This window comes from Rhea americana, unplaced genomic scaffold, assembly GCF_003343005.1.
Source record: "Rhea americana isolate MKP2758 unplaced genomic scaffold, rheAme1 scaffold_146, whole genome shotgun sequence".
Classification (NCBI taxonomy): domain Eukaryota; kingdom Metazoa; phylum Chordata; class Aves; order Rheiformes; family Rheidae; genus Rhea; species Rhea americana.
Window position 1 is genome coordinate 1,760,362 of NW_028185550.1, and position 18,055 is coordinate 1,778,416.

The following is an 18,055-nucleotide window of genomic DNA, read 5'->3' on the forward strand; positions in this document are numbered from 1 at the left end:
CCAGTGAGTGTGACTAGTAACTCAAAAAACCCCAATCAGCTATTAAGTCTTTCTGTGCAAATAGCTTTTATGCTATTGAATACACAACAGGATGGATACAGATGTACAAAAACAGGCAAGTTACCAGACAAATCGTAAATCAACAGTGCTTGAAATTAATAGAGAGTCTTAATCACGAAATAAAATTGAATGCCAATATTCTGCAAAGCCAGAAATTAGAGACATTTTGTATGTTATAGAAAGTTGGCAATTTGTTCGTTGGTCTCAAAAAGAAAAAGATTAGCGCATAAGGTGTGTGGGTGTTCCCACTGATATGTGGATGGCTCAGACCAGGATGTTGAAAGGGGCAGTATATTTTAATCCCTTTTGGTAGGCAGGATTTTGCAATCCAAATATAGTAGTTATCTGAAGTTGTGCCTGGGGTAGCAAATACGTACAGCAAGGCTTTTGTCTCCCATCTGTATCTTTGCGTTTTGTAGCTCACTGATTATATTACTGGTAGGAAATAATTATAAAAGGATCCTGTATGTCTGCCCAAAGACTTGTATTGCTTATCCTTTTCACAGACGCATATGTTAAGTGTTTGGAAACTGAAGGAAAAGAAATCAAATGATAAATGAAAGTGTACTAAGGCCTGGGTCTTAGGTTATCAGAAAAGACCCGCATTTTGTACAGTGTCGAGTACCTTCAAATTCCCTTTAAAGGAAAATGGATTAGGTCAATGGGAGATTGTAATTCTGTGGTAAGTACAGGATCAACGTCTGAAGTGCCCTTGGGAGAAGCACTGACGAGGAGCACTGGCCTGCTGAGCAGTGATCATAGGTGCGTGATCATAGGTGAGAGCTGGGGTGCCTGCTCCAACAGAGAGCGCGTGTGCTGGATGAATCAAGGCCGAGAAGAAGCCACGAGAATCGCTGGAGCTGCTCCGAACCTGACGTGGCACACCCAGGGCTACCCAATTTCGCTCCGTGCGGTTTCCCAGCAGTTCTGTGTCTCCAGTGGCTGTCGCTGAAGGGAGATATTTGCATCCTCCAGTGTCAGGTCGTAAATTCCTTCATCCACCCTTGCGCTGGATTTAGCAGTTGTGCAGTGGCCTGGGTCAGCAAGGTGAATGATCCAGGGCCRTTTGTGCTGGGGATGGTTTTGAACCAGTTCCCCCTGCAGCCCCTCAGTATCGGCTAGTCCTGGGCGAGGGCGGTGGGAGGTGCGTGCAGCGAGGGAGGTTGTGGAAAGTGAGACTCCYTTGGTATCTGTGGCTGGCCAGCCTGCTCCTGTGCCAGGTTGTGTCAGGCTCAGGGCAAGAGCACCTGAGAAACATGTATATCTGCCCCTGAAAGGCTGCTGCTTGCAACTTGTTGGGTTGAAAGAGGCAACCATAAGCTTTGGCAGCTCAAGGTTTGCTCCATGTCCTGTTTATCTGTCCACTGTAGTGAGAGGTTCATAACAGAGGCAGAAATTACTTGGTCCCTGGTGAATGTGTCACCAAATGTACGTCAGCACCTTGTGACTGCAGACAAAAGGAGACAACCTTTCAACTGATCCTAAATGACTGTTTCTAAGTGTGAACAAGTTACAAATGAGGAAAATCACAGTTCCCGCGGCATAATGCTGGGGAAAATCCCTGGTGTTGTAATGTACCTGGGAACCTGAGTGGTTCACCCTTTTGTGAAAACCAGGTGCCAAGCGATGGAGAAATGCCTCTCGTTGAGCCTGGTACAGTGCTTTACYGATGCTGAGGGTATCGCTGCCAATGCCCGTTTTGCCTGTTCCTCTTTAAGGATGCTGCGCTGGTAAAGCTGCTCCTTACAGATTGTACCCACACAAACAACAGGTGCCCAAACTAGTCAAAAGGCTTTTTAAAAAATATATATATATTTTGTAACTCAGCTGTGTAAAATTATTTTTCAAGCACTATTTCTGTTGTAATGTGTTGCAGCTCATAGTATTTGGTATAATTTGTAAGTAATGTGTTTAAACAGGTGTAGCTACATTTAAGGAGAGAATGTGATACATTAGTAACTGTCTTCAGTTTGGGGAAAAGAATGTAATTAGAGCAACATATGTCACTCATGCATGCTGAGACAGTCATCCTTAAACATGTTTTACTCAGTTTTAATCTGAGGGCTTTTCCTGGATAACAGCAAAACAAAGCAGGAAGGGCTATGAGGACATTTTGTGTAGTGTATGTGTGCGTGGTGCATCAGCAGCAGTTCCATTTAGGCTGTGATCTTACCCAGACTTGTCATTGCAGCAGGCTGCATCTGGATCTGCTTTGTCATGAGACCAAACTCTTAGCAGCACAGAAACCTGCTCATGTTTTTGTCTGCCCTGACTGAGCGTGGCCATTGTCCTCAGGAGTACTGTTAGGAAGATGAGTGGGTTGCAGCAGGTTTTGGTGATGAGCCCCAAGACTGGGCTTCTCTTGGGATTCTTCAGCCTTTGCATGCACTGGAAAGGATCTTGGGGTTAGATAAGTGTTAACTGCTATTCAGTTCGTATCTCAAGAGTGCTTGAGTGCTACAGCGATGCCTGTGAGTGAATAACTTGTGCAGAAAGGAAGGAAAGAAACAGAATTTGTGCAGGTAAAGGCGGTGTCTTGTCTAGACACTGCCCCACTTCCAGCCCCCTTCTTGCCACTTCAGGCCTTCAAAAGGAGGCCGATAGGACCTGCCACAGGAGATCTCTGCTGAAGCAAAGCCGCGCGGGGGCAGGGGAGTTAGCGTGCTTGGCCCCTCTGTTGTGGGGAGCTCCTCATGAGCGGTGGGGCAATTTGAGCTCTTCCGAGTCAGAGAAGAGGATCCGAAGGGCTTTGCTAGGCATAAGCAGGTAGAGCACCCATGCACATAAAATCTGCCAAAAATAAAAAGCCCAAGGAAGGCACAGTGGCCTCAGGACTGGCAACCTTCCCGTGCCCTGAGCTCTCTGCGAGCCCTGGGAGCGGAGACCCTCRTGGGGGCGAGGGGAGCCCCCGGGGTGCTCTAGGGCAGGGTCGGTTTTCAGTGCGCGCGGGGGAGTAGATRCAGTGAATGGCGGTCACGATACGGGACCCTCTTGGGCTTCTGCGGCTCTCACAGATGAAAGGAGAGATAACGAGGGGTCCATTGCATTTTGTTACCTAAAGCAGGAAAAATATTGAAAAGTTTCCTTCCTTCTGCCAAAGGCTTGAATAGACACTTCCGGTTCCCTTGGCAACTGTGTTAAACAGGCGGAATAAATAAAAGCAATGATTTCCTCTATCAGCGGCTTTCTTCCAACGCAAGTAGGTTCAACAGCGTTTAAAGGGAAACAGCTCTGTGTCCAAATTTTCATCCAGTTTTCCTCCTGCAGTTCATCAGAGTCAGGCATTGTTTTGGAGCCACAGAGAAGCGTAACATGATTCTATTCTGCTTCCAGAGACTAAATTTCCTAGCTCTTGGTAAAATTAGCTCATGTGGAGGAAATTCAGTGTCAGATCTTCTGTGTGTGCAATCCACGTTTTTGTGTTTTCGTTTTCCTGTTTTCTTGCAAGGTTTCCTCTGCACAAAGTAGAAGCCGATTGCCGTTCTGAGCGCACTCAGGCGAAGGCAGGAGCCGGGCGCACATCGTTGCGGTTCTGCGCGGGGCAAGACTGCTCAGCTCACGCGTCCTCTAGGGCCCTCGCTTTCTCCCAGCCCCATGAAAGCGGCCGTCCGTGCTGTCTGCTGAGAGAGCTCTGGAGCTCGAGGACGGGGTGTCCGGCTGGGAGGAGAGCTCTTGAGTTTCATGCAGAGGACTGTTTGTTTTATCCGTTCTAATATCCTCCGGTCAAAAACAGGATTTGGGGAGAAAGCCATCTAGTATAATGGGGGTGACAGCAATATCATCTAGAGGCAGGGTTAAATGTAAATTGGTCTAAATTTTAGAAAATGCAAAAAAGGAAAAAAAAAAAGTATTTCCTCAGTAGAAAAACACCTTTATCAGTTCCGTAAAGAAACCTGACTGTCTCATCAGTTGCACTGAATGTTCAGAAGAAAAATGTGTGGAAAAGCTATATTCCATGCGACTTTCCTGTAACGACAATATCTTCAATTTGTATCTTCCGGAAGGAACAGGAGAAAMTTCTGCTACTGTCAGAGAGCAAGGTTATTAATTATGACTGGGTGACCCAGTTCATTCCCAGTTCTTTGAAAGCTTTAGGAAGACAAGTGATCAGCTCTTCCCCTTAACACTATCATTTAATTTCCTGAAGCCTGCTGGCTCAGCGCTGCTTGCCAAGTTACTAGGCCTGTGCCTTGCCTGTTCCTCTTCAGTCCCTTGGGAGTAAGGTTAAAAGTATCATCAGAGTTGCATACATATTTATACTTAGCTAACTTATGCATTTAAAAAGGGGGATGTCCTTTCTTCCTTCCTCATATGTTCTCAGARAAAGAGGTAACTTTTTCTATTGAAGATGATGAAAATATTTTTTTTTTTTACTGATATACCCTTTGAACTGCTGTGTTATTTGGGAGAATTTATTGTTCTGAAAAATCCATGCTCCTCTAAGTTGCAAGAAGGAAATCCAAAGAAGCACAGTAGTGAGTGATCTGTTTACCAAAAGAGTATAAAAGTGCTGTTTCTTTCATTCACTTTTTTTTTTTTTTTTTTTTTGCATTTCACAGAATGATTCAATCCCTCAAGATGACTTCACGCCTGATGTGTACAGAGTGTTCTTAAACAACCTCTGCCCTCGGCCTGAGATTGACCACATCTTTTCCGAGTTGTAAGAAAAGACGCTCATTTATTTTTTTTCCCTCCGCTGATTTTCTGTGCCAGGGATGGTGATGTAGGTTATTGAGTCTACAGCACCATGCAGTGATTGCAAAGAACAGATTTCAGTGTCAAACGGGACTGCTGTTTAACCTAGGATCAAGAGTTCCTTTTCTTCCAAGCTTTTGCCTCCACTTACAAGGATCAGAGTTTTACAGTAATTTGTTCCTAGAGGAACAGAACTGTCAGACCTTGTTTTTCTGTATGGATTATCACAGTTTAGACTTCTGTGAAAGTAAAGGAGGAAGAATGATAAGCAATAGAACATGCATTAAGCATAAGAATATGTAATATCACCCCCAAAAGCTTAATTAAGAGTTGCAAAAAATATAGCAACATTTAAGGTTTGTGCATCATGAATTTACACCGTGAAATTAAATTAGCAACCAGCTACAGGTTGGTCAGTTCGTACATTCAGTTGCAAGCTATAAAACTTCTGTTGCATTATTTCATGATGCTTCTACTCCTTAGAGCAATTCTGAAAGCAAATTCTGCAAATACATCCCAAGACCACCAAGTGAATGCATATTTGCAACATGAGTGTGCCCACTTACTCCTTTGTGCTTATTTTCTGTAAGGGTGAGATTTCAGCAGAACTCAATCTTGATTTAATTTGCTGCCATTGAACCTAGGGGTAGACTTTCTATTGCTTTCTCTTAGAATGGAACTAGGCCAGCGACGAATGCTATAGAAAATCCTAAGCACATCCCCTGTTGAGAAGGCTTCACAGATCTCCGTCTGGGTACAAATCGTACCCAAACTCTGTACTCTTTTTACTAACTCTGTAAATAGGCATCTTTCTGCTTGCTTTGCAAAGTGCCTGATGTTTTTTTGCAGCTCTGTAAAACAAGCAAATACTGGAATAATAAAATCGGAGCCACTGTTTCTCAGTAGTAAAACCTAATAGTTAAGCCTGGAATGCTAGTGGAACATTTGTGGCAAGATCAGTATTGAATTCCATGTCTTCTTCTCTTTTACTTTTTAAATAGCTTTGGTAGAGGAATTTAGTAATGAAAAACTTATAGCTTTGGTCTGACTCTTCCCRTTGATGCCAATAATACTGAACATTTATAAAAATCTAACTCCTAGATGTTTGATGAAGAATATTTGTCATCACATGCTGACAAGTTAAATTATTCTGGCAATAGAGCAGGACATAATTTTTGTTGTGTGGTAGTTTGAATCTTGTTTCAGTTTCCCTGGGAAATTGCAGAACATTGAAAAAGATTTCAAGGAAACATTGTAATTGCTTTGCTGTTGCTTCAATTTTTCTCTAGTGGTGCCAAGAGCAAACCATACCTTACTGTTGATCAGATGATGGAATTTATAAATTTTAAGCAACGTGATCCAAGATTAAATGAAATCCTTTATCCACCGTTAAAACAGGAACAAGTTCAACAACTGATTGAGAAATATGAACCCAACAATAATCTAGCAAAGAAAGGTCAGTAGTTTTTATGTTCTTACTCTGCTTAGTTTCTGATTTGAAACAATAAATCAATTATCTTACAGTATAAGCTAAAGCCAGCTGGTTCAGAATCAAATTCCCATTCCAACTATTTACTTTTGGATCATCCAAGCCTGCAAGAGATCATGTGGTTAATTTTTAAGTGTGTTTTGTTGGAATCAATGTAGGAAGGATGGGCTGGTTTTACTACTTAGTTTGCAATATGTAAAACTGATAGTTTAGAACAGTTGCTCTCATAGGCAAATTTCAGCATAAACCTCACTATGACAATTGCTGTTTACTGGTATCTGAAATGTAAACTTAAAGAAACAATTGGTGGCTTGAAACCAAAAGAAAATAATAATTCTGTCATTTAATAGTTGTAATAAATCCAGCCCTCTACAAAGTAAAATGTGAGAATAGCTGAGAGAGTTTTGTGCTATAATCACRGAAAATTCCCTTTCGAAAATCGTAAGTATTGTCAGGGCTTAACTGGGCATTTTGCCAAAAACAGCGGGAGAAATCCTGCTCAAATCTCCACACACAGATTTTTACTACCACCGCAAGTCTTAAAATAGCATTGAATTTGTGTTTGCCTTCTGTTTTATTCCAATCCACATATCATAATGACTTCCTGAGCTTTTAATGTGTTTATACCTTAGAAATTTTAGGGGCATGGGAATATCTTGAAAAACAGATCTAATAGAAAAAATATGTTTTGGTTCAGAGACTTTAGAGCCAGCCTTATGATTTGCTAAGCATCYTCTGAGAGTTCCTGGGCAACCTGAACTCCACATCGTCAGTCCTTTGAAGAGTAGGGTCAAAACAGCATCAAAGAGACAAGGCCCTTGAATCCTCAGTTAAATAAATCTCTCAAGGCAGGATTGCCTGGCAGTGGCCCATTATAAACAGAAACCACACTTTACTGATGTAAACGAAAATTTGATAAAATATTGCCTACAATTTATAGCCTAGATTAATTAAATGGAGGTTTTCGTGTTTGTAGTAGAAACTGATGCTGATATAATTCAAGAGCTGGTTGAAATATCTCCTCTCTTTCTGGTCCCAGCGCAAACCTTTTTCAGATATTGAGTCTAGTCTGCCTGTCTGTCTTGATGTTGGCAGGTTATGAGTCTTTCACTCTTAGACTGGTGTCCCCATACTGCCCAGTTTGTCTGTCTCTGCAGGGAAGATTTAGGCAGCTAGGAGAAACTGTTCTTTTTTTGTGTGTCTAAAGTACTTTCCAAGTCCTCTCCATCCACTGCATATGTAGAAGGCTAGCTTTTATACAAAAATAGATGCACATGTATCTGCACACATGTAGTATTACACATTGCAGTATGTAATGCTAGCACTGTAGGGAGAAGAAGTGGGGCAGGTAGGTCATCAAACGAAGTCTGTAAATGCTGTGGAGTCTTTTGCAAACTACTGTGTATTTCACCTCTCAAAACCTCGGTTGGAAGAGGGTCTCCACAGTGTGTCTGAGCAGCAATCCAAATTTCAGCTGTCCAGACTCTGAGTTGATGGGCTGGAATCAGGCTTTCATGTGATGTTCTTTCCATGAGCCCTGCGAATGCCTACCTCCCACTGTGCAACCAGTGTACTCCTGTATGGCGAGGAATCAGCAGAAAAGCTGATTCCGGCTTTACAGGAGCCAGGAGCAGGGTGGACCTTGGCAGGTTCCTGCTCCCAGGAAGGAAGGTGGCTGTTTGTGACTGCTCGTTGAAATCTCTCATGATGTCTGCTAGTAAGATATGAGAGAAATAGGGTAGAGCACAGCAAGAGGAAGATGGGTTAGTCAAATTAGCTCAGTATGATTATAAGCACCAGCCCAGCTCTTATGTGGTGACTGATAGCAAGACCCTCTTCCTTCATACCTAACTTCCCTCGGCCAGTCCCTCATGAGCACCTGCCCTGCAGTGCTCCAAGGGAGGGCAAAACCCAAAAATCTTCTGCTGTGGCTTGTCAAACACAGCCCATAGCAGTTCTTAGGAAACAAAAAGACATCTTTTCTAAAAGTCTCTGGATCTTACCTGAAAACATTGATTCTGGTGTCTCTGTATGTTCTCCTTGTACTTCCACTCCACTCTCTGGAAGCCTTCTGACCTAGAAGCCTTCCTGTAGGTAAGCTGTGGCTCTTGAAATAGCGATCAACATCATCTCAAAACAAAACATTTCTAATTTTTCCCCAAAGACTTCTTATTTTTAGTCCAAATAAGTTTAGTGTTTCCAGAGGTTTTAATTGACGGCTAAACCTTGCTTGTTTGTCCTGCTCATGCAAGTTTCAACATCAGTGAGAATATTAGCATGAGTAGATGAAAAGATGTTGTAGCCTCCTCTCTCATCTGTGCAAATATTAAGCTCTGTGCTTTCCTTATTTCTTGCCAGCCACAGGGAAGTCTGGTACAAAAAAGATCATTCTTATTACCCAAATATTGGCACTTCATGTAAACCAAATAAAAGATTTATTAGAAGCAGGTATGCTAGTGTGCAAACAGAATCAAAGTCAAAATGAAATTACATTCTGACTAGCAGTAAGGAGGAAGCATGAAACCAACCTCAGAAAGAAGGGCGTTATGATGGTGTTTGCTGTTTGCTGGACAGAGGACACCACCTCTTGATAAGCACCATGTAAGCTGAGCTGTTGTAACTGGCACATACTCTTAGCCTGTCCCAGTCGAAATGTAGGTGTGTTAGTTAAAGCTGACCTTATTAAGATTTAAGTTAATGTGTTTTATTTTACAACTGCAGCAGGCCAGCAAGGTGTATAGAGTAGATCAGTGTGCTTCAGCTGATGGGTATTGAGATGATAAGCAATGGTAGCTGGCATATTCTGTCATATGCCTGTAATCCATATTAACTTTCAGAATGACAAACAGGTATTTAGCTTAAACTGTTTCTGATCAACTTTAAACAAACAGTAATAGGTTGTTTTAAACAAAATAAGAGCATCTAAATTTAGTTACCGTGTTTATAATCACAGCTTAACTTCAGCTGGTGCAAGGCAGAGTGTAGATACAGGCTGACAATCTCTCTGCCTGCATATATTCGTGACTACCATGCGAAAAATGGGAAATTTGACCTTATAGCCACAGAACCAAGGAGTTCCAACTGCCAGTTAAGTTCCATCTCTAGTAAATTCATCTGTGGTCAGAGCTAGTTCTGAGCCTTCCCCGAAGTCCARAGTCATATATGATACAGAAGCAAGAACTCGAGCTGCTTTTCAAAGTCTTTGCAGTTTTTAATCAGCTGTTAACTTTTTTCTTTTGGATTCCCAAAACTTTGAAAATGTAAGTCTGCTAAAGTCTTCTTTGGTCTCTACAACAAACACAGGTGTGCATTTCTGTGCTGAAAAAAGCAGTTACGTTCAGGACTATGCTCTTTCTTTCACAGATCTTTCAGCAGTTTAGGCAGAATCCATATGAAAATTATGCTGATCATGCCCCAGTGCAGATCCTCAGCATCCTGTGTTAAAAATATAGGAACGGGCTAATCAGGAAGAATATGAGGACAGGATATTTTCTATACATATGCTTTGATTTGGAAATGCCAGTTCACTGTATATTAAATGAAGTGTAGGTGTGTGCTCAATCCTACACTCATGGAATAACTGCAAACAAATGCTGCATGTCTGTAAAATGTCACCAAAATATAATAGTGTGCATTCAAAATAATGGTTTAACCTTCTAACGTGGTGTTTTAAATGGGATAGTCTCCTAGACTTTCTGCTGTCACAAAGGACTGTTCACAGGTTGAAATGTGGTGAAGGCAGAGTGAAGAACTGACATGTCAGCGATACTTTCCTTGCCAACAGAATCTGTGCTCTCTTGGACCGTTGAACAGAGATGCTGTTTTCGGTAGACTTCCAGATATTCCAACTGCACTTACATATGACCCACTTGTTAACTTCCAATCTCTGCTGCTCAGATACTCTGCCACATTCCTTGTGGTGGTATTGATCAAAGCCTCTTAATTGCTGTGGCCAAAGTAATTTGAGAGGTAAGGATGGAAGCAGGAGGYTTTTAGAATGGCCCAGGTACTGGCAGTTAAAATCATAAAAGCAGATAGAAACTCTAGGGTACCCAGACTCCCAGGTAAAATAGGTAAGAAGACAGCAGAAGCCTTCATCCAGCATAGCTCTCTCAGAAAACAAGGCCCAATGGCACTATGAAGTGAGATGGGCTTGGGGTTGGCCTCTACATGCTCTTTCACACACCTGCATTTTGAAGTGAGTTGGAAGAGGTCCCGGATAAAAAGCGATTCTTTAAAAAGAGATTAGAATTAATAGAGTACAAGAAACAGAGGAGAAGCATAGGGAAGACATGAGTAGTGTAACAAGGCACATCAGGGAAAAGTAAARATGTGAGAGAAAAGTGATGAGCAGCAGCATGGGCAAGTGAGATACAAGTGGCCTAAGGAGTTCATCGCGGTTATACCAGCACAATGCAGTTAAATAACTGGACTTCTGGAGCAGAAGAGAGAGAAGGAGGAACAGCAAGTGTTGCAGAGTTTGGGTTTGAGAAGCAAGCCAGAGGGACTGACAACATAGTATATGTATTTGTTCTTCCCTGGCASTGCAAAGTCACCTCTTTAATGTGAGTCATGGATTTAGATACAGAACAAAAGAAAATACAATGAAGAAATGGAAAGTCCTTTTAAAAGTTGTGATTTAAACACAGTATTCTTTTGTGCACTGAGTGATTTAAAATATTTTGTGATGGCAGAGACCACCACAGTGGTTTGCAAATGTTAGATGATATGAATTGCCAGCCCTCATGAAAGTAAATCCTTTTTCTTCAGATTGTACTATCGCTGGAACATCTGCAGCTCATGTTTGTGTGCACACATGTGTCTGCACAGATATATTGTTTTTTGTCAGTATGTATTTTTTCTGATGAATTCTGCTCATTATCTTGATTCAGGTTAACTCGTTATTAGGGGAATTCAGTGTATTGCAACAGAAGTTAAATACAAACATATATGTAAACGGTGAAGACCTGTCCACTTTTGTGTTCATTTCTGTCGCATTTTGTATTTAATTATTTTAACAATCGATCCAATGGTCAGACATCCCGCTGAGAAACAGGGATTGATGTTCAACACCTTCGTGAAATAAGCCAAGCTCTTCTGTTGCATTCTAACTTTAAAGCTTCTATAGCCATTTTATAAATTGCCAAAGAAAATTATTCTTACAAACGGCTGAAACAAAGTCAGTGACAAATGTCCTTATTTTTCAGGTATTCTCTAAAGTCACAAGGCCTAGACTTCTAATCATTTCTCACAAAGACACAATATTGTCTGTTATTTGGTGTGCAGTAGCACACATATCAAGATACAAACCTACACCAAATCCTTGGCCATTCTCATGAATGAAAAGCATTTGCTGAAAGCATTTATGTTGAGGGACTAAGATTTCATGTTTGCAACTTGCAAAACATCCTGGCCTCAATAAAATAAATCACTTAAGCGTATGCTTAAGTTTATGGATGATGTGGGAAGAGAGGACAGTTAAATAAAAACCACTTACGTTCCATTTGCTGGAACATCCTACTAATTCTATACTGAAGCTCAATTCCCATAATTACCTATTTCCCAACTTTGTCAAAGTGAAATTTCAAGGCAATTCTGCACAAAACCATGAACACAGGTACCAGTATCACTTCAAAGAGAGTGGTATGTGTACTTAGCAAATAAAATTTAATGCATGAAAAGTCTTTTTAAATAAATTAGGATTTTATTCCTTAAAAATGTAAATCAAAAATCTTAAAAGAGAACCTATTTGGAAGTTGATATTCTTTATATGGAGTTGAATGGACATCACTTTTTTCCCTTGTATTGTTTTCAATTAGAATTTTACCATAGTACTTGCATACAAACTCATTTGCCTCCTGTTTTACTTAAAATGTGATTTCTCACTTTCTGTCATGTGACGTAACATGTAGTGGGTGTCTCTGGGGACTGTTCAGCACTGAAGAGTGTGAAACTGAAACTCCTGGGTCACTGAAATTTCTTCCTCATGCTCATGGGTGCGGAGAAGTCCGCCAGCCACAGATCTCCCAGCACTGTAACAAACTTAAGAAAATGTATTAGAAAGGGMCTGATTACCCAAAACACGCAAGATGCTGTAGGAAGCAAGCAGGAAACAGAAAGGACTCTGTGCAGGTCCTAGCTTCTTCAGCAGATTGGTACAGTTATATAATCTTGGTACGGATTATTATCCAGGCAGCTCTGCTCAGCATCTAGACCTTAGCTGTGGCCATTTTCTAATGCTTTCAGGGAAAGGAGGAAASCCAGAAGCCAAGTGATGGAAAAAATTCTGTCTCACCTTGAAGTAGTATCCTAGTGAAAGACAATATACATATGGTACAAACACACAGCAAATTACTCTCCTTACATCTTCCTCCTGGCAAAACTAACRAAGTCAAACTCCTGACAAAACCTATTAACTTCTAACTCTAGAGCCACTTTTCCCTGTTGTACTAGCCTTCCCCTGTGTGGACTGAGTGCCTTCTAACAACAATTTAAACTCATTTCTCCTACCACCCTGTTTGGGAAACCATTCTAGACTTTCACTCATCTGGTGATCAGTGTCTTAATAATTTCCCATCTAACTTTGTGATCTGTGTACACACTCTGTACATCARTATTTTATTTTAACTTAATTCTTCTTCTCTCATACTTAGTTACATGAATTTATAAAGAATGATCATATTCTCTCTCAACTTCTGTAGCACTGGAGTCAAACTGTTTTGACTTAGGCTCRTAAGATGATTCTCCATTCCTCTTATCACCATAACAGCTCCTTTTCTGCACCTGTTCCAGATAAATTACTGTGTTTTGAACATAAAAAGCAAGAGCTGTACGTAATATTTTTAACTTTTAYGACGTGGCTACTCGAGCACCTGTTAAAAATCCTGTGCCGTGTGTTTACTGGATAAGGGCCATAGATTGAACACTTTTGAGTAAAAAGGCTGCCCCATGTTTCTCTATGTTGCTAACGTTTATTGTTGGAATGTGGTTGAGCTTTTGCAACATCAGCAGATACATGGTCTTGACATCTCCATAGGTTAAGCATATGGTGTAGTGTTTTATTGTGCCTGGAGCAAACTGTTGTGATTAATGCTTTGTGTCACACAGTGAAGGAGATTAATGTGCTATGTTTAGCRTGCTTCCTTATCAGGTGGAGGCAGAAGGAGGTTCCTTGTACTGCTGAGCAGTCTCTCACTGTCAGCAAAAACGTGCTGTGAGGCTGTTAGGCCTGGTTAAGAGTCTTCAGATTTGTTTTTTTCAAGCTATAAAAAATTTACGTTGTATGGATGTCATAATTGCTTAACTGTACTCCCTTTCAAGCTAACATGTTGGTTGTGGGATGAATAGTAATAAATCAATTGCCAAATGGCTGGTGTTTGGAAATTTCCTTATGTGCTTTAATTTTTAAGAAGGCTTGTATAAAAGTAAGTTGTTCAGGATCTCGTTACATTATGGATCAGAGATGGGACATTGATGCGGATTTCCAGYATCTCTGCTTAGTTAATGTGTAAGCAGGGGAAGGACAGCCTTTGTTTCTCGAATTTTGTGAAATTTATCATACACCTTTGGGAGGAATTGTGGCAGAAATGTACTGGTTGTTCTTGACTTTCTGATGCAATACATTTCTAAAAGTTTCTAAGTTCAAAGGGACCCAAGGGCTTTGGGAGCTCAATTCCCATAGTCTCAATTTAAACCTGTGCTTGTGAAACCAATAAGTGTTTTGAAAACCACTAAGCGATGGAACCATAGGTCCAGGGGCATCCTCTGTCTCTTAAAGACTTTAATCATTTAGGAACAAAAGCTATACTCATGTACAGGGCTAGGAATGAAGAGCAGGAAACCAATGCTTGCCAGGGAGAGGAGACACGAAAAAGCTAGAATCCCTCTTTAGTGACGAAGAATATACTTCCTACTGTCCTAGTTGGTGGGAGCAAGAAAAGAAATAGGTTATTACTAGCTAGTATTTTGAGAGTGTTTTTTTACTGAGAGATTTTTTTGACTGTAACATAAGCTTTAAAGATAGAGCTTAGAGATTTTCCTGGCCAATGGATCGGTACACCAGCTTATACTTACTAGAAGACATCTTTGAGATAAGCGATAGACTAACTATATTTTTTCTCTCTTTTAAATATGCATATGTTTAAATAATATCTCTAGCTATTTTAAGGCATTCGGGACTATGTTATGTGGCATTAACTGAAARGTTAATTAGGAGACCCACAAAGACAAAATCTTTAGATTTCCGTAGAAGAAAAGAACTTTCTTCTTACATTGTTTCTTTCTCCAGATTTTCTCAACTGCACCTATGCATAAATAGAGTATGTTAGTTTTAGATAGACATGTCTTTAGAAAGATTCTAAGGAAGCTTGTTTCATGACTCTCTTTGAATTTCAGTGTTAAGTCTGTTTTGTTGGTGCAGATTTATTGGCACTTGTGCTGGGCTCTTTTAGGTAATAAAATAAGCAATTAGCATTAGATTAAAACATAATTAATTTTATACTGTATTTACTACATGTGTTTTTTCCCATGGCAGCATTAACACCAGGCAGTATTCACTCAAATACAAATGTGTTTTTCCTCTTTTAAACATCAACACATTTAAATCATTTTGGCCTCATCACATTAAATTCACCTTTTGGTAACTACTTAAGAATAGGTACGCATTACAGTCTTTTGATGGCAGAAGAGGGCCATTTCCTAGGCAACAGATTTTATTGTCACAAGCAAGCACTTCTAAGACATCCTTCATAGTATAGTTCTATTTAAAGCACAAGCTCTGGTATATGAACCATTTAGTCAAACAGTGGGGCTTTCTGTCACGGAAACATTTGTAGGAAGTGTTAGCAAGTGTTGCAATACTTCAACCTGCTAGCTTTTACATTGKAAGTTAACAATATTTATCAGAAAACCCATTAACTTGGGGATTCTCAATGTTTTCCAGTATTGCAGTGTTACAACAGAAGACCTCTCAGCTTAGGTTCTCATTCTTGAATGAAGACAGAGCAATAAATCCCAGTCAAATCAAAGTTCATTACTCTTTAAAATTTATAAGCTTATAATTTATAAGGCACAGAAGTCCTAGCTTAACTCATGTTCTCAGCCATAAGTGCTAAGTTAGGTAACTTGCCAGAAAGCCCTTTTTATTTTTAAAAATAACTATGCAGCAAGTGCTAGTTGAATAAATATATCATCATACATAAGCTCATGGAAACTATTCTTGTTAAAATAAATTAGCAAAATAGGGTTCTATACTGCATTGTCTTTTCAGTTGCTTGTTTTTTGAGTTACTTGTTAAGTTGTAAAATTCATTTCAGATCCTGCAGTTGTTCAGAAGATTGTATCTCAAGTAAAAAGCTTACCCTCTTAAAATCTTTCAGAATGTAAAAAGCTTATCATATTCTGTAACTCTGTTTTTGCATCTGCATTACAGGTGAAGAGTCTGATCTTTCCTGCTTAACTGTAACAACTAGATAAAGAACGTAAAATGAAACRGTGGGGTGGACTACTAGTAGTGAATTTTGCAATGGTGGAAAAGACATAGTGATAACAAGATAACTTTATGTGGCTTTGTAACAAAACAAAATTGTTTTTAACTTTATTCTTTGGTGGCATTTTAGAAGATTAGGACTTGGCTTGGATCTGAGACCTATGCGCTTACCCATAGAGTTAGATTTTGCTGTTGCCCTAGCATTTGTAATAGCATTCATCCCCGAGATGTTTAGAGTCCCAGGAAGGGAAAGTCTCCTACTCTTCTCTGTATCATACAGATGCTTTGAAAGAAGCATGAGATTTCCAGAAATGTATTCTGGGATTGATTCCGGTATCTGGTGCCAGGAATAGCACCACTGATATCAGTAAAAGTGTAATGAGTATCAAATGAACAGATCAGGTCGGGATTTTACAGTTTTTTGTAGATGTGAGATTGTATTTTTCCTATCCGTGATAATCCTCAAACAAAGACATATTGTGGAATTTATATCTTAAGATCTCCAGGGCAAAAACTAATACTGATAATGTAAAATAATCAGGCAGATTGTTTGTTATAAGGTTGAATCTGAAGAGAAAAGATAYTGATTTTGGTTGGGGAAGCACTAGCCACTTGCCATAGAAAGAGCAGTGCACTTGAAATATCAAAAACAAATATGAAATCTTCTTTGTCCAGAGCGAGTAAGAAGTCCTCCTGCTATAAAATTTTGGAAGAGTAATAGMCAATAAGAAATTTTATCTTGAAACACTTGGCTGCTCATACTCCTCCTCCCTCTTCTTTTTGCGCGACAAGAACAGAGATTTTTTCATAGGATCATAGAATCAGTAAGGTTGGAAGGGACCTCTGGAGATCAGCTAGTCCAACCTCCCCCCTCAGCAGGGTCACCTAGAGCAGGTTAGACAGGGTTGCAGCCAGGCGGGCCTTGAAGATCTCCAGAGAAGGAGACTCCACAACCTCTCTGGGCAACCTGCTCCAGTGCTCCGTCACTCTCACAGGGAAGAAATTCCCCCTCACGGTCAGGCGGAACTGCTTGTGCTTTGATTTCTGTCCATTGCCTCTTGTCCAGTCACTTGGGACAACGGAAAAGAGTTTGTCCCCGTCCCCTTGACACCCTCCCTTCAGGTACTTGTACACATTGATAAGATCCCCCCTCAGTCTCCTCTTCCCCAGGCTAAAGAGGCCCAGCTCTCGCAGCCGTTCCTCACAAGGCAGGTGCTCCAGCCCTCTCATCATCTTCGTAGCCCTACACTGGACTCTGCAGTAGATACATCTCTCTCTTGTCCTGGGGAGCCCAGAACTGGACACAGTATTCGAGACAAGGCCTCCCCAGGGCTAAGTGGTGGGAGAAGTCTGACTCTTATTTTGTCTGGTATCGTGAAGAGTGTTTTCAGGCAAAAGAGGAGGCAGAGTATGTTTTCAGTGATTTTCTAGCCTTCACACATGTTTTGTTTCCATGTGCATGTGGCCATAGCTCGGACCTATTTGGAGTTGCATATCAAAGAGATGCCCAGTACTTTGAAGTCAAYCTGCTTTGTTCCATTCAAAATCCTCACTAAATTGACCTTTATGCTTTAAATCTGTCARAGAAGTCTTCTATGGCTTTCCTACCCTCCTTCATCCCACTCCTCTTCCAGGGTRTGCACAGAATGAACCAGACCTGTAATAATATTTAAGCTGACCCTAGTAGCTAATTCCTCTCCCACATCCTGGAGACCTCTCCCACATTCTGGAAACCGAATGGCCCCCAGACGGAAACTCCACAGACGTTATCCAATGTCCTAACTCTGAAAATGGATGAAAAATCCTGGAAGAAGGACTTAGGTGACAGCGTTGCAGAGCAAATGCGGGTGGAGATTTTGGAGTATGCATGTGGCTGCACCATTCCCTTCTGCAGGAGCTTTTGCTCAGGGATAGATCAAGAGAGTTTTACATGAATACTGCATTTCAAGGGTTATGGAGAAACATTCTGCTGCTCCTGCCTGCCTTACTGTGTTTGACTTTGCCTCAGACTATCAATGCCCATAAATAGAAAACTTTTACTTTAGAAGTAAAACAGTTTCTTTTTGCTGTTGTTTTACTGCCTCTTTTGTGAACACAGTTCAATTTTAGCAGTAGCATTTATTATTTGAAGATGGATATCAGATAAAGTCTACTTCTGAAAACATAAAACAGCATGGATGGGCCAACTCAAGTGCTGAAGGAAACAAATATAGATGAACTTAAATAAACATTGCCTCTTCATTATGACTGCTACAGACGTAGTGCTTTGCAGCTGCAAAGGGCCCCTAAGGACAAAAGGACTGAAGACTCTTGTGATCCAGTGG

General features: G+C 40.7%; 1 protein-coding gene across 1 annotated transcript in view; it reads left to right on the forward strand.

Annotated features, from left to right (window-relative positions):
• The window catches only part of PLCB1 (phospholipase C beta 1), a 416,514-nt gene that overhangs the window by 257,197 nt on the left and 141,262 nt on the right, over positions 1–18,055 (forward strand). The window contains exons 8-9 of the mRNA XM_085299181.1: positions 4,620–4,720; positions 6,045–6,211. Of these exons, the coding sequence (XP_085155307.1) occupies positions 4,620–4,720; positions 6,045–6,211 (268 nt within the window). The remainder of the gene's footprint in view (positions 1–4,619; positions 4,721–6,044; positions 6,212–18,055) is intronic.